This window comes from Stylophora pistillata, chromosome 8, assembly GCF_964205215.1.
Source record: "Stylophora pistillata chromosome 8, jaStyPist1.2, whole genome shotgun sequence".
In the NCBI taxonomy this organism is placed as follows: Eukaryota; Metazoa; Cnidaria; class Anthozoa; order Scleractinia; family Pocilloporidae; genus Stylophora; species Stylophora pistillata.
This window is the reverse complement of record NC_142526.1, coordinates 11,828,909-11,851,511: the sequence shown is the minus strand read 5'-3', so window position 1 is coordinate 11,851,511 and position 22,603 is coordinate 11,828,909. Positions and strand designations below refer to the sequence as shown.

General features: G+C 37.7%; 2 protein-coding genes across 4 annotated transcripts in view; one reads left to right on the top strand and one right to left on the bottom strand.

Annotated features, from left to right (window-relative positions):
• Nucleotides 1-22,603, bottom strand: part of LOC148724991 (uncharacterized) — a 312,950-nt gene that overhangs the window by 197,508 nt on the left and 92,839 nt on the right. The gene's annotated exons all lie outside the window — the stretch shown is intronic.
• On the top strand, nt 9,214-17,395 carry LOC111328741 (uncharacterized). 3 transcript variants are annotated; one of them, XM_088731740.1, is made up of 5 exons: nt 9,214-10,265; nt 11,113-11,789; nt 12,427-12,603; nt 14,083-14,259; nt 14,739-17,395. In XM_088731740.1, exons 2-5 carry the CDS (start codon nt 11,547-11,549, stop codon nt 14,754-14,756), a joined length of 615 nt encoding a protein of 204 aa, XP_088587866.1. In that variant the 5' UTR covers nt 9,214-10,265; nt 11,113-11,546; the 3' UTR covers nt 14,757-17,395. The 3 variants fall into 3 exon arrangements, with proteins under 3 accessions (XP_088587866.1, XP_088587869.1, XP_088587868.1); XM_088731743.1 differs by lacking the exon at nt 9,214-10,265 and having other exon boundaries at nt 10,272-11,221; nt 11,475-11,789; XM_088731742.1 differs by lacking the exon at nt 9,214-10,265 and having other exon boundaries at nt 10,272-11,354; nt 11,475-11,789.

The following is a 22,603-nucleotide window of genomic DNA, read 5'->3' as shown; positions in this document are numbered from 1 at the left end:
TGTTATATTTATTGTACGATTTTAGGCCGTTAACTAACGGCTTAATTTCGTTCAGTCTGTTATGTTTATTGTACGATTTTAGGCCGTTAACTAACGGCTTAGTTTCGTTCAGTCTGTTATATTTATTGTACGATTTTAGGCCGTTAACTAACGGCTTAATTTCGTTCAGTCAGTTATGTTTATTGTACGATTTTAGGCCGTGAACTAACGGCTTAATTTCATACAGTCTGTTATGTTTATTGTACGATTTTAGGCGTTAACTAACGGCTTAATTTCGTTCAGTCTGTTATGTTTAATGTACGATTTTAGGCCGTTGACTAACGGCTTAATTTCGTTCAGTCTGTTATGTTTATTGTACGATTTTAGGCCGTTAACTAACGGCTTAATTTCATTCAGTCTGTTATCTTTATTGTACGATTTTAGGCCGTTAACTAACGGCTTAATTTCATACAGTCTGTTATATTTAACACATCCCCATTTAAAAATGTACTTCACCATTTTAAAATGTACTTGACATTTTAGGAATCTTAGTTCCTGAATGAACCAATCAGATCTCAAATACATTTTTAATGAGATCTTTGGGAAATAAGTTACTGTATCAGCCAATCAGATTTGGGTTTGTAATATGAGCCTTACTCTTCAGGAACTAAGTTCCTCAAATAACCAATGACATGAAAGAATATATGCCATGTCATTGCTAAATTAAGATTTGTCTGTTTTATTTAAGTCAACACCAGATAAAACAGATAACAATAGATGGGACATTCTGCTAAAGTGCAGTAATGTTTCACATCAAACTGGATGCTATCTTTAGTAAAATATATATTCTCTTTCAGGCTTTACTATTTTTATTTAGCCCTCGACATGTACAAGCTTTTTGTAAAGCTTTGTCACAGTTGTAATTTTTACAGTAAAAATTAGTTCCATTCATTGTCTTTCACGTACCATAGAAATGTTTTGAATACACTGTGGTTAACACAGCGATGGAAACGCGCCTGATTGCATAAAATTCTACAGAAATCGTTGACAGAAAATGCCACCAAGAGTTTTGCCGCGCTTTTTATCTACGCCGAAAGCCGAATATTAAGAAAGCGATCAAATGACCATTATCTTTTGTAATGACTGTCAAGTCATCTTCGGTTAACGTGCAAATGATCGTGACCCCGTGATAAAATTTCTCAACCTCATTATGTAAACGACACGTTCTCACAAAGCGAGAAGATTTTACGAGCTTTCATGTCACGAATGTGATAATGGCATTACAATAGCCACGATACCGTAACGCTTACTGGAAAGTAAGCACGGACTTGACCTGTGGCCGCACGAGAAACTTTATCACCTTACTTTTCCGCCCTATTTTGGGATAGACAACGATTGCGTTACATGATTTTTGCAAACGATGTAAGCCGAATTGAAGCAAATCATGTTACCGAAACACAGCTAATTACTACTATATTTACGAGGTGAATTAATCATCAAAAATTTGAATAATTCGTTTAACATCTTCCATAATCAAATGCTAGCAGTTAAGTAAACTTGAACCTTTGCTACACAATTTGAAAATAATTATTCTGTTACATAGTATGATAATCCAATGAAATTAACTTACCGGGCTTGAACGTCGTTCGGATCGCGAAATTGCCATTCTCCATTCAGTTTCCATGCCAAGCGATTCAAAGTTTCTAATTTTTAGAAGAAACTGCATTTTTTAAAATCTAGGTTTCGCCTCCATCTCGGATAGGATGTCCACTCATTTCGCGCCATAAGGTAATTTTTGGCGGGGAATAGATCGATACCTGGTGTTTGTCGCTGTGTTTTCTGAAATGCATTCCCGACAGATTTAGCCGTGTTTTGAGACAGTTAGAATACATTCAGCGTTCAAGAAAGCCACAAAATGAAATTGACTTTGACATACAAGAATGAGGCTCGTTCACAAGAGTCCGATCTTGCGAAAGTTATCAATCGAACGCAGTTAATTTCACAGGAAGTCATGTTGTGACCTCAGCAGCATTGTTTTCCAATCTCAAGTCAAATAACCGCTTGCTGATTGGCCAAAACAGTAACTAATTTCATGACTGCGCGAGTCACCAACTACCACGTAGAATACTTATAAGCCAGACACTATCAAGATTATTTAACAAATTATAACAGGAGTCTATTAAGCAGCAGCTTTTGTTACACAACACGATGTTTGTGTTAAATCGTGCCCGCACTGCCTTCTTTCAAGTAATTTTTTAAACTTCCGTTCTTTTGTCGATCAAATCAGTCGGCCCTAATTCCCGTTTATGGAACCGGCTTCATCTTGATGAGATTTTCCGAGTTGTCGAAGGGATCATAGTCCTCTTTAACCTGTGCTCAATGAAATAATTCGCATTTAGTTCGTACTTGAGACTGTCACCTCCTTCTAGATGTCAAAATAAATAATTCTTTTTAGCAATGTTTTTCACATCTGTATACAGTCGTCGATACAATGCGCATTACGCTCAGCAAAATGTCCACATTTGCGAGATATCTTAACAACTGTCTAAAAAAACCCTCTCTACTCTTAATTTTATTATTATCCACCTTTGCTTCCGAGTTGTTGATCGTCCTCAGGCCTCAAACAGCTCGAAGCTTACAGCGTTTGAGTTGGTGAATCATTAACCACTACATTATGTCAAATTACATTCGTTTATCCCCTTTCGAATATGTGGTCGATAAAATAGTTCGTATTTAGTTGCTCGAAATGCTACCTTTTTTAACTTGTGTCTTGACTTACGTCCAAGGATTCAGTCTAATTCTTTATTTCATCAGTAGGTAATGTTGCTTCTGAGTTGGCGATCGTCTTAAAATAGCTCGAAGCGTCCAGGCTTCGAGTTAGTAAATCATTACATCATCACTAATGTCACACTACATTCAGTTGTCCTTTTTCGAATCTGGTGTTGTGAAAATTCATCGAAATTTCACCTCCTTTAAGATTTCGTAACAAAACGTATAAACACATATGGTGCACGATCCTCGCAGTAGATAGCGCTATTTAAGCAACAGCGAAAATCAGACCTGAGAAAAATTAGGCCCGTACGGGATTCGAACCACTGACCTCTGCGATACTAGTGCAGCGCTCTACCAACTGAGCTAACAAGCCAACTGGGAGCAGGCCGTTAAGTTGATTCGTAATAAACCCGTGAAAGTGATAAATCAGATACAATGAAATATATGAAGTTCATATGTTTTGAACTGCGGTATTAGATAAATATGGTGCACGATCCTCGCAGTAGATAGCGCTATTTAAGCAATAGCGAAAATCAGACCTGAGAAAAAAAAAAAAAAAAATCAGGCCTGTACGGGACTCAAACCACTGACCTCTGCGATACTAGTGCAGCGCTCTACCAATTGAGCTAACAAGCCAACTGGGAGCAGGCCGTTAAGTTGATTCGTAATAAACCCGTGAAAGTGATAAATCAGATACAATGAAATATATGAAGCTCATATATTTTGAACTGCGGTATTAGATACATATGGTGCACGATCCTCGCAGTAGATAGCGCTATTTAAGCAATAGCGAAAATCAGACCTGAAAAAAATCAGGCCTGTACGGCATTCGAACCACTGACCTCTGCGATACTAGTGCAGCGCTCTACCAATTGAGCTAACAAGCCAACTGGGAGCAGGCCGTTAAGTTGTAACCAAGTTCATTGTATCCAAAACGTATAAAGCGATATCCTTACAACTCTTCAGTTTATTAATAGGCAAACTCACTTCTGAGCTACAGATCGCTCTGAAGTAGCTTCACTCTGCTTGATTATTTCAGCGTTAAGCTTTTTTAGAAGTCGAGAAAGGGGGTCGCACTAACGATTCCGATGTTTGAATTTGACTTAAGTCCTGTCTTGACATCATACGTATGAGACATGCTGTAAGTGCCATTCTGTTCGTACAAGTCACCACTGTGGTTTTTGTGGTGGCCGAGGCACCTTTTGAGATCAGTCAGGCCGATGTCCCAATTGAATGTCCTGCCTCAAAGCAGGTCGTACCTTGCCGGATGACCTTGATAACAATATTGCGTGATGTTCTACTCCGTACCAAACTCTGGTCGTTGAAGAAATTCGCATTTATTTGATCGAAATGCCACCTTCTTCAACATGTCTTGACAAATTTCGAAGGATACATTTTAATTCTTAATTTTAGAAATTGGCATTGTTGCCTTCGGGTTTATAGTCGTCTTCAAACAGCGCTAGCTCAAAGTCTACATGGGTCGAATTAGTGAACCATGACAATCATACAACACTCAGTTGTCCTCTTTCGCAATGAATTGTTTGTGATCGGCCCAAACAATCTGCCTAAAACTCAGCCAAATGTCAACATTTTCAAGATATCTTTATAACTGTTTAACAGTCCCTTTTACTCTTCATTTTACTTGTGTGTAACTTTGCTTCCAAGTTGCTGATCGACTTCAAATAGCTCGAAGCGTGCAGCTTTTGAGTTGGTGAATCATTACATCATTACTAATGTCAAATTACACTCGCCGGGTTGTTCTCTTTCGCATCTAGATCTGTAGGGAGTAAAATAAATCGCATTTTGTTGATCGAAATGTCACCTTCTTTACCATGTCTTGACATATATCTAAGGATTGAATGCAATTCTAAATTTCACCAGTAGGCAATGTTGCCTCCAGCTTGATAATCTTCAAACAACTCCAGGCGCACCAGGTTTATAAAACTATTTATCAATAATATCATGCTGCACTCATTTTTCCTCTCATACAATTCTTTGCGGATCTGTCGTCGAAAAAACAATTTCCATTCAGGTTATCAAAACGTACGTAGAAGGATTCCGTTTGATTCTTCATTTCACCAGTAGGCAATGTCGCCTCTTAATGCTCAGATCGTCTTCAAGGAGCTCGAAGCTTACGTGATGAGCTTAGTTAATCATTACTTCATTACTAATTTCATTCTACACTCAGTTGTCCACTTTCCGACAGCTAAAGGAATCATTATCGATCAAATAATTTGCATTTAGTTCATCAAAATATCACGTACATTACAAACATTCTAACTCATTTCACTCTTCAGTTGCTATGCGCTTTTCCTACTGAGGTAGGAGTTCAAGCCTTCTCACCCCTTTATTTTTTTGGATATTTGTTGTCAGAATGCGACCTTAGACGGAACCTGCCTGCCCCACTCTTACAGTCCGGAGGCTTTGTGTCTTGCTTTGCTTTTAGTGTGTGTGTGTGTGAAGAGTTGTAAGGATATCGCTTTATACATTTTGGATACAATGAACTTGGATACAACTTAACGGCCTGCTCCCAGTTGGCTTGTTAGCTCAATTGGTAGAGCGCTGCACTAGTATCGCAGAGGTCAGTGGTTCGAATGCCGTACAGGCCTGATTTTTTTCAGGTCTGATTTTCGCTATTGCTTAAATAGCGCTATCTACTGCAAGGATCGTGCACCATATGTATCGACGACTGTATACAGATGTGAAAAACATTGCTAAAAAGAACTACTGAGTGTTGTATTATTTTGACACCTAGAAGGAGGTGACAGTCTCAAGTACGAACTAAATGCGAATTATTTCATTGAGCACAGGTTAAAGAGGACTATGATCCCTTCGACAACTCGGAAATCTCATCAAGATGAAGCCGGTTCCATAAACGGGAAGAAGTGCCGACTGATTTGATCGACAAAAGAACGGAAGTTTAAAAAATTACTTGAAAGAAGGCAGTGCGGGCACGATTTAACACAAACATCGTGTTGTGTAACAAAAGCTGCTGCTTAATAGACTCCTGTTATAATTTGTTAAATAATCTTGATAGTGTCTGGCTTATAAGTATTCTAAGTGGTAGTTGGTGACTCGTGCAGTCATGGAATTAGTTACTGTTTTGGCCAATCAGCAAGCGGTTATTTGACTTGAGATTGGAAAACAATGCTGCTGAGGTCACAACATGACTTCCTGTGGAATTAACTGCGTTCGATTGATAACTTTCGCAAGATCGGACTCTTGTGAACGAGCCTCATTCTTGTATGTCAAAGTCAATTTCATTTTGTGGCTTTCTTGAACGCTGAATGTATTCTAACTGTCTCAAAACACGGCTAAATCTGTCGGGAATGCATTTCAGAAAACACAGCGACAAACACCAGGTATCGATCTATTCCCCGCCAAAAATTACCTTATGGCGCGAAATGAGTGGACATCCTATCCGAGATGGAGGCGAAACCTAGATTTTAAAAAATGCAGTTTCTTCTAAAAATTAGAAACTTTGAATCGCTTGGCATGGAAACTGAATGGAGAATGGCAATTTCGCGATCCGAACGACGTTCAAGCCCGGTAAGTTAATTTCATTGGATTATCATAACATGTAACAGAATAATTATTTACAAATTGTGTAGCAAAGGTTCAAGTTTACTTAACTGCTAGCATTTGATTATGGAAGATGTTAAACGAATTATTCAAATTTTTGATGATTAATTCACCTCGTAAATATAGTAGTAATTAGCTGTGTTTCGGTAACATGATTTGCTTCAATTCGGCTTACATCGTTTGCAAAAATCATGTAACGCAATCGTTGTCTATCCCAAAATAGGGCGGAAAAGTAAGGTGATAAAGTTTCTCGTGCGGCCACAGGTCAAGTCCTTGCTTACTTTCCAGTAAGCGTTACGGTATCGTGGCTATTGTAATGCCATTATCACATTCGTGACATGAAAGCTCGTAAAATCTTCTCGCTTTGTGAGAACGTGTCGTTTACATAATGAGGTTGAGAAATTTTATCACGGGGTCACGATCATTTGCACGTTAACCGAAGATGACTTGACAGTCATTACAAAAGATAATGGTCATTTGATCGCTTTCTTAATATTCGGCTTTCGGCGTAGATAAAAAGCGCGGCAAAACTCTTGGTGGCATTTTCTGTCAACGATTTCTGTAGAATTTTATGCAATCAGGCGCGTTTCCATCGCTGTGTTAACCACAGTGTATTCAAAACATTTCTATGGTACGTGAAAGACAATGAATGGAACTAATTTTTACTGTAAAAATTACAACTGTGACAAAGCTTTACAAAAAGCTTGTACATGTCGAGGGCTAAATAAAAAAAGTTAAGCCTGAAAGAGAATATATATTTTACTAAAGATAGCATCCAGTTTGATGTGAAACATTACTGCACTTTAGCAGAATGTCCCATCTATTGTTATCTGTTTTATCTGGTGTTGACTTAAATAAAACAGACAAATCTTAATTTAGCAATGACATGGCATATATTCTTTCATGTCATTGGTTATTTGAGGAACTTAGTTCCTGAAGAGTAAGGTTCATATTACAAACCCAAATCTGATTGGCTGATACAGTAACTTATTTCCCAAAGATCTCATTAAAAATGTATTTGAGATCTGATTGGTTCATTCAGGAACTAAGATTCCTAAAATGTCAAGTACATTTTAAAATGGTGAAGTACATTTTTAAATGGGGATGTGTTATTTATTGGGATATTTTAGGTCGTTAACTAACGGCTTAATTTCATAGTCTGTTATTTTTATTGTACGATTTTAGGCCGTTAACTAACGGCTTAATTTCGTTCAGTCTGTTATATTTATTGTACGATTTTAGGCCGTTAACTAACGGCTCAATTTCCTACAGTCTGTTATGTTTATTGTACGATTTTAGGCCGTTAACTAACGGCTTAATTTCGTTCAGTCTGTTATATTTATTGTACGATTTTAGGCCGTTAACTAACGGCTCAATTTCCTACAGTCTGTTATATTTATTGTACGATTTTAGGCCGTTAACTAACGGCTTAATTTCATGCAGTCTGTTAGGTTTATTGTACGATTTTAGGCCGTTAACTAACGGCTTAATTTCGTTCAGTCTGTTATGTGTATTGTACGATTTTAGGCCGTTAACTAACGGATTAATTTCATACAGTCTGTTATGTTTATTGTACGATTTTAGGCCGTTAACTAACGGCTTAAAATCGTACAATAAGAATATAGTTATTTAATATTTTTTATTTATATATATTAAAAAAAAATATTATTTATTATTTAATTTACGAAATTATCATACCGATCGGGATAGTGGCTTAAAATCTCACAATAAACAGACCGTGATAGTAACATATTATGTCATTATATATATTCCCCTGTTCCAGAATAATAGTACGTGTGGTAAGTTTACCCGAGAAAACCTTCGAGAATATCAACACAAAATTGGCTCGCATAGCGAGAAAGAACAAACAAGACGGGCGGTATAATAATACGGGCAGTATAATAATACGGGCAGTACAATAATGGGAAGAAACGCGGGAAGTGTACTGTATTATATTACTAAGCGTTGTTACTGTTTAATGTGCGTTCAACTTGTAATTTTTACGGTTTTCTGTTTATAAGGTCTTCGTTTTCGTACTACGAAAACGAAGACCCTGCATTAGCCAAAAGAATTGCTTACTTTTTAACGAGAATTTTCCAGTAGAGAAAGGTGAACGACCGTAAGAATCTATATTAGCTACAAAATACAGTAGAAGTTGATTATTTATTGAGAGAACCCAGGAGTAATTTTTCCTGTACAGAATGCCTTCTCTGTTATTCTGTCACGCAATGCTAACTATGAATCAAAGGCGGCTAGCGTTCGAATTCTGTCTGCTGTTCCAGAATAATAATATGTGTTGTAAGTTTACCCGAGGAAACCCTTGAGAATATCAACACCAAAGTGGCTCGCATAGCGAAACAGAAAAGACAAGAAGGATAATAATGGGAAGAAACGCGTGAATTGTAATGTATTATATTACTAAGCGTTGTTGCTGTTTAATGTCTGTTTAACTTGTAATTTCTACGGTTTTCTGTTTACAAGGTCTTCGTTTTCGTACTACGAAAACGAAGACCGGGGGTCTTAGTTTTCGTAGTACGAAAACGAAGACCGGGGTCTTAGGTCTTAAGTCTTCGTTTTCGAGGGTCTTCGTTTTCGTAACACCCGTGTTCATTTTAGTTGTTGGTGAAGCTGTGAGAGTATTCAGTCTCTGCCTCGACCCTATTAGCATGAATTCGGTTTTAGTCATGTTCAACGTGAGTTTGTTCGCTTGTAGCCAGTTGAAGACGTTTTCTAGGTCTTCATTTAGACAAAACTGAACGTTCTCAAGATTGCTTCCCGCATATGTGAGGTGCGTGTGATCGGCATACATTCTCGGTTTACAATTTGATAGGCAATTTGGAAGATCGTTGATATATAATAAGAACAATAATGGACCGAGGATGGTCCCTTGCGGGACGCCGTAAGTCAACGAGTAGCTACTGGATAGCGACCCGTTGACTGAGCATTTTTGTGTTCGGTTTTCCAAATATGACTGAAACCATCTGAAAGATTTTCCATGTATACCATAATAGTTTAGTTTCGATAGAAGGATCTGATGATCAACAGTGTCAAAAGCTTTTTTCAAATCTAGAAAAATGACTCCATTGATTTTCTCGTTATCATTATTACATGCCCAAGAATCTGTCGCTTCCAACAAAGCTGTTACAGTTGAATGATTAGCACGAAACCCTGATTGGTTTTGACATAAAATATCGTGCTCTTCCAAATAGGCATATAACTGTTCATACACTATCCTTTCAAACACCTTCGCCATTATTGGAATCACCGATATTGGGTGGTAATTGTTAGCATCACCGCGGTGATCATCGAAACAGGTGGACGTAATCTATCATAATTCAACTATGAGTAACAACACCTTTTAACTATTCCCGTCGAACTGGTTTAACTATAAGGTGTGACTAGGTGTCATCATGTGATCTTTTGTTTAAATCAGCCTTTCAGTCCCTTGTCAACAAACTACATGTAGTCAACACGTGAAGTGCAAAGTCGAGAAATAAAACAGCCAATGAAAAAAGAACACCCATTGTTGAGGGCGCCATCAGCAGCCACGACGCTCTACAACTGCCTCAGCCTCCTAGTAAACAAACTACATATTTGCACGTAGTCAAACGCTGAGTGCAAAGTCGAGAAATAAAACAGCCAATGAAAGAAGAACACCTATTGTTGAGGCCGCTGTCAGCAGCCCCGACGAATTCTACCGAAGACCTCCACAGACCAAATGAGCACGCTGTCCTATCATCTCAGTTTGAAACAGAAGCCATGCACTCTAGGAGTTCTTCCTAACAAGGAAAGCGCACTAGCTAGACTGAGGTGCTGCGGCAGATTTTTTCCTTGTCATCATTCCCATTACTGTTCTGCGTGTCCAAATGATAATTCCAAAGTAATAGAGGCTTGTTTTTGTTTAGTGCTCGGTTCGTTACCGTCAATAAGAGGTAAGTGGACATGTTATTCACTCATAATTGTATACTAGTATATGAAATTGCCTTGCTACGCCTAGCTCAAAGAATTTACTTCTGTATGTTCGAAATTTTAAGATCAATCAGGGCGCCCGAACCTGTACCAACAACAACAACAAGAACTTTATTCACCCTTATTCTTGAAAAGATTAAGTTAACATCAAATAGAAATATTAAAACTAAGAGGGTTTGGCTTCCTAAAATAACTAGAGGGTTAACAACGCTAGGAAGCCAAATTTCATAGAATGAATTACAATATTAGGGTCGGGATACACACACACACACATACACACAAACACAGAATCGAACTGTAAATAATTATGAATTAACGAAATTTACGAATCATGGAGAAAATATATATTATATATTAGAAATGAAATCCTGAATTTGACAAAGTTCTCGGGTTATATCTGTTCATTCTGTAAGCTCTTTACTGGAGAGGACATATATCCATATCACTGCACAAAATATAGCATCTGCCAGTAGGTTGAACAATATTTCTGTACAACTTACTTCGTTAGCTTGATTTTCACAGAAACAGTGGTCATGGGATTAGAAGCCTTCTTTCGCCGTAGAGGTGAAGAGTACTAGCGCAAAGCTAGCATCAGAGCGGAATAAAACCTGAAACTGAAAGTAGCAGTAACAGAAATTATCTGTCAGAGAGCTCAGTTTTACATTCTGGTTCCCTAATCCTTCGCTAAATTCCCTTTAAAAGTGCTTTTACATGTCTAGTTTAGTGACAAAATACTACCAACTAATTAGCAATTTAAATCCAGTTAGCACACTTTTTTACCTTATGTTCATATTTGGTCTTTTGGTTCAGCTTTTACAAATACCGCTCCTTCCACTGCGATATGTGAAAAGTCTGTATGGACAAAAGGCTTGAAGGAAGAGATAAATGTGGGCACGATGAGTGCTGTATTTGTTTGGAGGTAATAACTTACTTCCTGAATGACAGTAACTCTGCTAGAAGAAGTATTGGTCGAGAGATGTCGCCCTAAGTTTGTCTTCGTGACAGTCGCAATTAATTTGGCTTAATTCAAATGACACTTACAGACTCGCGTGGTACGTATATTTCTTGAGTCGAGATTTGACAGCAGAAAAACAGAGTAATTTTAAAAAATAGTCTTTAGTTGGTCCTCTGTATCCAAATCCGTTGTGGATTAAATTTCCTTGTCATCGTAGCCTCAACATCTCTGGGTGTACAAAAGATAATCTCAGATCAGGGCCAGGAAGAGACTAGCACGGCCTAGACAAATGGAAAACAAAAATAAGAGTGAAGAAGGAAGCTCGACCAGCAGTGGAAGAAAAATCGTGATTGTTGACAGTCGGCAGTGGCTGTGTGAACATTATCAGCAGCTTTGTCGGGTCAAAATCCCATCCTGCGGCAAGTTCTTTCCTTGTCATCGTTGCAATAACAGTTCGGGATGTCCAAATACTGATGCCGTAGAAAGAGAGGCGTATTGTGTTGAGTGCTCTGTTTGTGACCATCAGCAAGAGGTTTGTTTTGGCAATATTTTTTGGTTGCGTAAGTGAGAGTGATCAGGGTTAAAAATGGCCTCAGTGCAATCATTTTGATGATAAAAACTTATATCACCCCCTTCTGAAGATTGTATTCGCTTGTTATTTTGAAGGTTTTTACGTATGTGTTGATTTTGCTCTAAAGAAATCGAATTCGAATGGAGTTGACGGGGAAATTTTTCTCTACGTTTTTAAAAAATGCAACGTCAGCGGGTTTCTATGTTTTGTTCATTTCACGCGTTTCGTGTTTGTAGCGTATTGTCAATGTAGATTTCGTCATCGTTTGTATTGTGTACTCCAAGATTAACGGCTGTCATGATAAGGGCAATAACTTGTAGTGTTTACTTGTTACAGCTGAGTTCACTCAATATTTAGGGAAAAGGTTTCAATTGGTGTTTTGTCATACTGGACCACCTACTATACTGCCACAGGTGGTATCTTGGATGTAATTTCTGCTTCCAAACTCAACGGCAACTCTGAGATTTAGTAATTACGACCAAATTATAGGAAATAGGAGGGTAGACCATAATTTGGAGCTGCCATTTGCAATCAGAGGCATATGGGATACTTTTCAGATCCCAAGGTAATTAATAGGTAGTACTAAATTTATTTACAGGAGAGGGTTCTTGAGGCGGAAAGAAGGCTCAAAACAACCGCTTCTGTCGTGGAGTCACTAGACTCCACTCACAACAGCTTTCAGGCTTTGGTACAAGGTGTACGAGATGCAAGACTGAGGATCTCAGCCAGGAACACACAGTTTAGAAGAAGGTGGCACACATGTGTTGGTCAAGGGGTAAGCAACTGATTTTGTTCTTTTGTGGTATTACCCATTGATTGAGAGGTTCTACTAATCATTTAGCAACCGTGTTACAAAATAGCACAAAAAATGCTACTGTAAAGCATTGTAAATCATAAACGTCAAACCTATATCTGGAATGTTATCTGGTTGAAAAAAAAAACAACAACAAAGACAAAAACAAATTAATCAAGCATATGATAGCCTAGGCTTTTTTCTTTTTACTAAGAAGGCATGAACCCCATTGTTAGACGAAGGATCTGTGAATATGTTAATATTAGCTAATTGCCCGAGAGATGTCTAGCTTTTGAAGTCTGAGAGCTTGTTTAAAGTGAAAGTTGTTAAGACAAAGTTACGCTTGTTTTACAAATGTTATGTTAAGTCATGTGAATCTCGATCTCTGTATTAATCAGGTGCAAAATATCAGAAATCTGATCTTTATTTCCCTTTTGCTTTTTGTGGACTTGATTCCTATTTGATGCCAGACGAAGCACAAAAAAAAAAAGAAAAAACAGAAAAATCAGTGTCGCTACAGTGAGCTCGTGGATATTCTGAACAGATTATAATTAGAATATGGACAATATAGATTAATTGTACTCAAAGCCATAAATGACACATTTTCAAGCACAAAGAATTGGGCCTCTGGCAACTGAAAAATAGTTTAAAAAGAGTTTAAGTAGTCAGTTGGTTAGTATTCGTAGCGGTGAAATGAAAAGATATATGCTGTTTGCAGAGAGGTAGTCTGAAGAAAAGTACAGGCGATAACCCCAAAAGGCATTATGGGTAGTTTTCAGGTTAGGGTTCCTTAACTTCCGGATTTCAGGAATATCTGAGAAAACATCAATGTAAGGAAGAGGCATGGCAGGTTTGACTTTTTTACTTTGTTCGCATGACTGACTGATAAAAAAACCAAAAAAAAAAAGGAAGAACAAACTGACCCTTTTACAATGACCTAAGGAAAATACAGTTTACATTTTAATTTGCTATTGTTTTGTTCTCCTCGTTTTAATGTGTATGTCCGTATTCAGTAAGTCTCTTGTCCGTAGTAATATTGTATTTTATTTGTAAAATTCATTGATTGACAATTTAGTTAGGAACTCCTCTCCTCCTTAAAAGGTCCACCAACAATATATTATATATCTACTATCAAATAAAATGAGAAAGACAGAGATGATGATTGTGATGATGATGGTGATTATTATACAGTGGTGACAAAAAGCTGTAAAACTCACTTGGGTAGCCCATATGACTTTCATAGGCTATATTTTATCTTTACTTTATTGTATTTCCAACGAAACATCGCGTTTCTGATTGGTCCATGACGAATACATAAAATATTACAGAGTGTAAGTCAGAAGTTACTATAGTAGGGTAGATTATAATTTTGAGCTGCCATTTGCAATCAAAGGCAGGGCCTTATGTGGGATACTTTTCAAATGCCAAGGAGTTTAATAAGTATCATTAATTTCTTTACAGGAGAGGGATCTTGAAGCGGAAAGAAGGCTCAAAACAACCACTTGTGTCGTGGAGTCACTAGACTCCACTCACAACAGCTTTCAGGCTTTGGTACAAGGTGTACGAGATGCAAGACTGAGGATCTTAGCTAGGAACACAAAGTTTAGAAGAAGGTGGCACACATGTGTTGGTCGAGAGGTAAGCAACCGATTTTGTTCTTTTATTGTGGTGTTACTCATCGATTGAGAGGTTTTACCAATCATTTAGTAACCGTGTTAAAAAATAGCACAAAAAGCTGCTACTGTGAAGCACAGTAAACCATAAACGTCAAACCTATATCTGGAATGTTATCTGGTCGGAGGAAAAAAGAAAACCATATCAATCAGGCATAAGAAAGCTTAGCTGCACTTGCAGGTTTTCTTTTTTTCTTTACTGAGAAAGCATCAAGCCCATTGTTAGACAAAGCATATGTGAATATAATAATAATAGCTAATTGCCCGATTGAAAATTAGCTTGTGAAGTCTGAGAACTTTGTTAAAGTGAAAGGTGTTAAGACAAGGTTATGCTTGTTTTTCAAATGTTATGTTAAATGTCATGTGAATCTCCATCTCTGTGAGTATGGTCAGGTGCAAAAAAAAAATCGGAATTGTGATCTTTATTTCTCTTTATTACTTTAGAACTTGATTTCTATTTGATACCAAAAGAAGCACAAGAAACCGGAAAAAAATCAGTGACACTATGTTGAACTCGTGGATATTCTGAACAGATCATAGTTAGAATATAGACAATTTAGACTAATTGTACTAAAAGCCATAAATGATCCTTTGATTCAAACAAGCAAAATCGAGCCTCTAGTAACTAAAGAGGGTTTTGGTAGTCAGCCAGTGATTCAGAGCGATGATTTAAAAAATATACAAAAAATGTGCAGAAATGTAATCTGAAAAAGTGAAGACGACAACCCCCGATGGCATTGTGGGCAGTTTTCAAGTTACAGTTCCTTAACCTCAGGATTTCGGGGAAATTTGAGAAGACATCACTGTAAGGAAGAGGCATAGCGGGTTTGATATTTTTTTTTTACTTTGTTCGCAAGATTGAATTTCAATGTTAAACTTGATGAAGAATATATAAAAATGACGATGCAGTTACCTAAAGAAAAAAATGTTTACAACCTAGTTTTCTAGTTTTGTTCCTCTCGTATTCACGTGCATATCGTTATTTATCCCCTCCTCATTCACTCAAATTCATTTTTTTCACTTATTAAAACTCACTGATTACCTCATACCAAGATCATCCGTCAAGATTGTCGCGTGTACTTTGTCCGTTTTTCCGACAACCCTTCCGCAAAGAACCGTCTATATCTCCCTTGCGGTACTCTTATTCATTTCAAGTAGCTGTTTTCATAGAGAGTTAATGAGCTTTTGCCCAGGGCACGCGACAAGTTCTCTTTCAATCGGAAAACATATTTGAGGAGTTAACAAGTTAGTTTGGGACTTCCCCCTTCCTTAAAAGCTACACCAACCATATGTTATATATTTAATATCGTATAAAGTGAGAGAGACAGAGCTAAAAATTATCATACAGTGGAGATGAGAACTGTGAAACTCAATTGGGTGGCCCATCCTGCTCTTTCATGGGTTTATTTTATGTATACTCTGTTGCACTTTCAACGAAATATTGCGTTTCTGATTGGTTAATGACGAATCAAAAGCACCTCGAACGCTACATTACTTGCCTCGTCACGACGTTATATTTTTGATTGGTTCATATAAAACACGTGAACGTTAGGGAAACTAGTGAGTCTTTCTTGACGCACGTAAGGAGTAAATTTGCATAGTATACAGTAAATAAAAATAGACAGTCAAAGACTGTATGTGACTAATGGTAAAGCACAATTTTTTATGGCATTGAAAAGAACTAGAGGTTGTATAATAATGATAGGAAGTAGAGTTGATTGGTAGATACTTTGAAATAATAGCTAAATAATATTCCAAGAAAGCGACAAAACTTTTGAGTCTGTAATACCTGTTTCGACAGAAACTTCTGTCATCTTTAGTTAATTACTGTACAAAACGTTGGAAGTTGAATTAATTAGCAAGTAGAACAATGTTAACTATGATAAATAGTAATAACAAGAAAAGAGGTAAAGCATGAAAATGTGAGAATTAAAAGGATAGTTTTAGATTTACAGGGTGTAATTGTTGATTCAGGGATGGTTGTTCTATTTGAATATGAATAGCCTCTTTTAGTATACACTAAAACAGTGGATAGCGTTGAAGGCGCGCTTTGATTGGCTAGTCAAACTCCGAATATCCTTTGCTATTTACCTCCGAGCAACTCGGGAAAAAATGGCGCCCCGGTTTGCATCCGTGACAAGCGAAGAAATCACTCAAATTAACGACGGTGGTGTATATTATCTCACTGTTTTAGTATATACTAAAACATTTATTCACCTCAGTGTCGGTGGTTAGCGGTGGATATTTACCGAGCTGCGAAGCGGCTCGGTAAATATCCACCACTAACCACCTCCACTTCGGTGAATAGTTGTTAATTATCTTAAGTTGAAAGCCGGTATGGGCGTGATCTAAAATACGGAAGTTATCTGCTGAACATAAAGCGCGACAATGTGGAGAATCTTTCAGATGCTTCAAACTGTGACTAAGTGCTCTCTGACACGTGTGGAAAAATGCCGGCATGCAGTACAGTATTCCGCAATTAATCAGAATATGAAACAATGTGTATAAAAGCACTTTTACGCTGGTACCTTGCTCAGTACAAATGAAACATCATCTCTTTGACAATTTACTGAGCTATTTTTAAAAGTTTTCCTTTACTTTTTTACTAAAAAATTACAAGGTTTTTGTTATAACTACGTAACTCAAGGGGCACAATATTAGTTGATCTAGACGTGCTCCTCTTCTCTGCTATCTATATACAATGTCACTTAATCTAAATGGTGTAATTTGGTATTGTAAGTTTTCTTTCCTTGAAAATTTTATACTTTTTACTTACTTTTTCATCTTGTATCTAATTCTGTATTATCATCTGCTAAGGTTTGGAGAAATAAATAAATGAAACAAAACAAGCTATTCGTCTCACATACAAAACAGAAAACCTACTGCATCCCAAATACTTTGTCTGTTCCACAAGAGAAAGATGATTCAAGAATATGATGGCTAATTGACATTCAACCGATAACTAACAGCGTGTCCACGAGAGAACCGGGCAGAAACGGGCAGGGGCGATAAAGCACAAATCACCGATTTGACTCAAACTTGGCACAACTTGGCACAAATGCTAAGAATCATGAATCAACAGATGGGTGAAAATAATAGGTCAAAATATATAGTTCCTTGGGAGATATAGGGTCCCCCTGGGAACACCCCCATTTCCTGCACGTTATGCATAATTAATTAGATAACTTTGCATCGCTGCTGTGACAAACCGAAAAGCCATCTGCAAATTCAATCAACTAGATTGTGTTCTATATCTAACAGTTCTCAAGAATATTGAATTGTTTTAACTTTTTCATTTCATTTCTTCCCTTACCTCTCCCTTCAGTAAAGACGACTTTTCTGGTTTTGATAAAGTCCAAAAATAAGGGCTGTAACTAAAAGTGGGACGTGGACCTGTTTAGGTAGTATAATACCTTTCTCGAGGCCACCGAAAATTATACTTTACAGATTCAGCGACAAAATCAAGTGTTCTTTGTTTATCACGTCCCTGAGTCCCAGCGCGTCACCAAGTCCCTACTTCCTCGCATCCCACGTCCCCGAGTCCCGGCGTCCCCGAGTCTTCGCGTCCCACGTCCCACATCCCCGCGTCCCACGTACCCGAGTCCTACTTTTAGTCACAGTCAAAAATAAGGTTATTTTAAGGCCAATATCTCCAATGACCAACCACTTGTGATCATTATTCCTACATGGGCAATGAAAACCATCACTGGACTTCCTAATTCAGTAATAAATTTTTGGGGCAACCGATTTCATAACCCGTGCTGACGTGAAATTTACATCTAACTCCCGCTTTTTGGTCTGTATCATCAAAATTTCGTAAACCACATCTTTGTTTTATTAACTTAAAATAACTTGAAATTTTTACAAGAGATTACGCAGAGAGTACCGTTTAGACATGAACGAGGAGAGAATCTTCGAATAGAACAAGTTGAGCCCTATTTCAGAACTTTTTTCGCCGCCATATTTGGATTATTCTCCGGCGAGGAAACGCAGCAGTTGATGGTGAACATCGAGGGCGCATGTAGTCGAATTTTCTGACAAATGTCTCTGTCGTGCCTCAGTTGCCGCTTTTGGCTCGATATTATTTGTTACATTATGTCAATAATGTAACAGATTCGATATGGTTCGTTGCCTTGTTGAAATATCAAACGCGGGGAGAGCTCTCGGAAAGATTGATCAAAATTATTAATATTTTATTGCGTGATACTTGTCGACTTACATGATATGTGTTGGTAGCAAAAAGGTTAATTTGATGCCGTGAAAGCTGATGTAAATCGAAAGGACAATCCGCCATCGTTGATCACATCACGCCACCTTTACTAGTGATTCACGTAGGGCAGAAACTATGCTTCCCCGAACTCCTTAAAGTCCGAAAAGGTTAAAATGCATGGTTGGAAAGGCAATTGATGAGAGAAACTGTGTACTAAGGACATCGGCATGCATTTCAAGATTGTGAGAGTATCAGACTCAGCGACATTGTCAGAGGGGAGATGACAAAACGCGGAGCCCTACTCCATGGAGTACCTTATGGAGTACCTTAATGGAGTACCCCTAAAAGTCATGTATTGGTCAAATAATATATTTTATGAACATGGTGAATCGTTTAGATGTACATATTATAAAATATATTGAGCTTACCAGCTCTCCGAATGTCACAGTTCGATACAATCCAGTTTTTTGGGGGACAGGTGACTAGGGCTCTCAGTCTTACTGGTTCCTCCATTTTTGTTTTATAATTACCGCTGTGTAATGAGTCCTTGGACGATAAGGCAAACAACTCCATGTGATGAACAAAACCCACTGTTTCGATTTCTGCACGAGGTAAAATATTTAAGTTTACTGCATTTCCCAGATCAACAACCCCAGTCGGATTTATTTGCCGACCCGTCACAGTTTTTTTTTTGGTTTGTTTACATACCTCAGTTTTATTGCGCTACAAATAGATGGGTGAGGAGAAGCTCAGTTTAAAGATATGGATTACCTTTTTAAGTCTCAACCTACAAATGTGAGCTTGTATCCTCATCGTTTCGCACAATTAAGAAACCCATGACAGAGGCCATCGTGTTATTATTAGATGGAGCGCCACACTTCTTACAGACGCCACACAAAAACAGGTATTTTGGAAGACGTAACACTCGTTGCAGAATGAAGGTTGTCCGTCCTTTTGGCCTCTTGAAGATTATATGAAAATAGATGGTAGTCGGCCTATTAACGATAACGTTTATGGATGCTAGCTACAGTAAAGCTTTCCGTTAGAAGTGGTCAGCAGTTTAATGTTAATTTCAAGATTGCGGTCAATTCGTGTACTACATCAAACTGCGACAATCGGAGAGCTTACAAACTCAAAATATATCAGGATATGTACATCTAAACGATTCTCCATATTCATAAAGTATTTTATTTGACTAAATACATGATTTTTAGGGGTACTCCATCCAGGTACTCCATAGGGTACTCCATGGAGTAGGGCTCCGCGTTTTGTCATCTCCCTTGTCAGAGGGTGAGTACATTTCGTTGAGAGCAGGATTTTGCGACACTGACTCTCGAGTTGCAAACATCCCAGGCATAAAGTGTGTATAAAAGGCAACTAGAATCCTCTCTTTCGCTAAATCAATGAAAAGAGGATTCTAGTTGCCTTTTATACACACTTTATGCCTGAGATGTTTGCAACTCGAGAGTCGGTGTCGCAAAATTCTGCTCTCAACGAAATGTACTCACCCTCTGACAATGTCGCTGAGTCTGATACTCTCACAATCTTGAAATGCATGCCGATGTCCTCAGTACACAGTTTCTCTCATCAATTGCTTTTGCCAACCAAACCCAGTGTTCTCACAAATGTCTCTTAGGTCTGCTAGAAAGATTATAGCGAAAGGTTGTTCGACGTTCGAGACGATTTTGAAGAGACGGTCGCTTTTTTGCCGCCGTTTTTTTCAGAAATGGACTTAGCCAATGTTTATACGAGTAAAATGTAATGTTTGCTTCCATTTACGCACCACGCCATGCATATTTTTAGCTACTCCAACTTTAGATGCCAATAACTAGACAACCAGTCAAAATACCGAAAAAGCCTGACTAGCGTTTGTTGATTGATACCTTGTGAATATAAAGACTGCATAGACATTTTGCTTGTGCTGCGGCGTCCGACACCCGATAAATTAAATAGGAGAACCCTCAATCGATTCACGCCGTACCGACTCCTGACACTTCCTTAAAGAAAACTCACTTAAATCATATTTTTATTGTAATTTGCATTTATTAAGCTTTCTTCTAATGTATAGTTTGCTAGGATTTAATGAGAGTAGTGCGCGTACGAATATTTTCCGAAGGACACCCGCGAAGGTGGGAAGTAACCTTAAGTCTTGGATTGGATATATCTTCGACCACAGAAAGACTCAGTTCAGGTGGACGAGTAAAGACTGGAGCCATTCCTGTATCTCACTGCTGGCAGGAATGGCTCCGACTCATGCGTTTATTAATTTTTTTTTTTTTTTCTTTTTGGCGAAATAAATTTTAAACTGAAATAAAATCGAAAGAGCTTTTTATTAAGTTCTTCTTAAGTTGAACATTACAATGCTTGTGAATGGGGCCCTCAAAATTAATACAAGGCCATGTGATGTCTAAAGTTTAATGCAGCAACTGCACGTCACGTTTCGAAAATCACGCAATGTTACGTGACGCTCCGACCGATATTTTTAATTTACAGTATGCTCTGCTGGAGAAATGTGGCTTGCCCGCAATCGAGGGAGTTTTCTTCGTGGAACCTTGACTGGCAAGAGTACCATATCACCCCATACATTAATTATGCATTCAGACTAGTAGACTTTATTTTTAAAGTTTTGTCATGAAAGACAAAGAGGTGGAATGCATAATTAATGTATGGGGTTATATGGTACTCTTTCCACATTGACTTTCTGGAAAAATTGTTCACATGAAAGACAAATCCATTCATCGGGCTCCAGCTCGTCTATTTTTGCACAACAGCGAAAGGAAGAAAGTCGCGGATTACTATAATTTCGCTTGGCAATTTTTAACAACTCTACTATACCTGAAAAAAGGAAATACTCACGTGCAAGGTGTTAAGATATAACTTATTAACTTTTACTATTTTTATCATCCAATTACAGGTCAGAGCCATTCCTGTATGGAGTTAAGATGTAACTTATTAACTTTTACTATTTTTATCATCCAATTACAGGTCAGAGCCATTCCTGTATTTAGTTGCTAGGTAAGTGAAGAAGCCATGTTCTTGTTTTTCGTTCCCTGTCGGGGTAAAGACATTTGAAGGTAAAAATTTCGACCATGTATTGTTTCAGTTGCGCAAAAAAGTTTTTGTAACCGAAACAAGTATGAAAATTGTCACCTAAAGTGATCTCTACATTGACCAAACATTCTTTGATGTGTGAGGACTGTATTTGAATCCTGCGGTGGCTCTCAAGGGCCATCCACCTACAAAAATTCTCATGACTTTATCGCGCAATAAGTTTTGCTAAGCCCATTCATTTTAAAAATTTGCAATCAACATTATCGCGCAATAGAACAACTTATCTCGCGATAGATAATACTATCGCGAGGTAATTTTATTACTAGCTCCCATGGCCCCACGACCACTAGCACGTGGTCACATAGCAACATGGCGGACCAAGTTTCGAACGTGAGTAATTGTCCAAGAAATAAAGACTTTTATTCTTGATTTTTGAGCAAGAGATGGTAATCTTTGGGTTAACTTATATTTCTATGCTTTCTACGCCATATATTCATAAACAATCTTTCACCTTATATAGTTTAAAAACGTATCCCTACACATATTCATAAACAATCTTTCAAATATAGAGCAATAAAGTCCCTCTCATATCTTTAACCCCACTTACTAAGATAGCATAAAAATATAATTTAATTTAATCCAAAGATTACCGTCTCTTGCTCAAAAATCTAGAATAAAAGTCTTTATTTCGTGGACAATTACTCACCTTCGAAACTTGGTCCACCATATTGCTATAGATGTGACCACGTGCTAAGCTCTCTTTGAGAACCACACAAGGAATATAATTTGCATATCGATTTATAAGGATTTGTATGGGATTTTCTACAAGATAGCCATAGAGATAGTTAAAAGTGAAAATATTAAATAAAAATGACTTACCTTATTCCATACGTATGTTGCTTGCTCCTGGTGTCGTTATTTTACCGATTTCACTTGATTTAATCGGTTTTTTTTAATCCTGGTTTTCTCTTCTTAAAGAGAAGACAAGGCCGAAAACTTCTGTCCAGACAGCCTCCCGAACGAAGTAAAAAATCCTGAGGTAAAATGT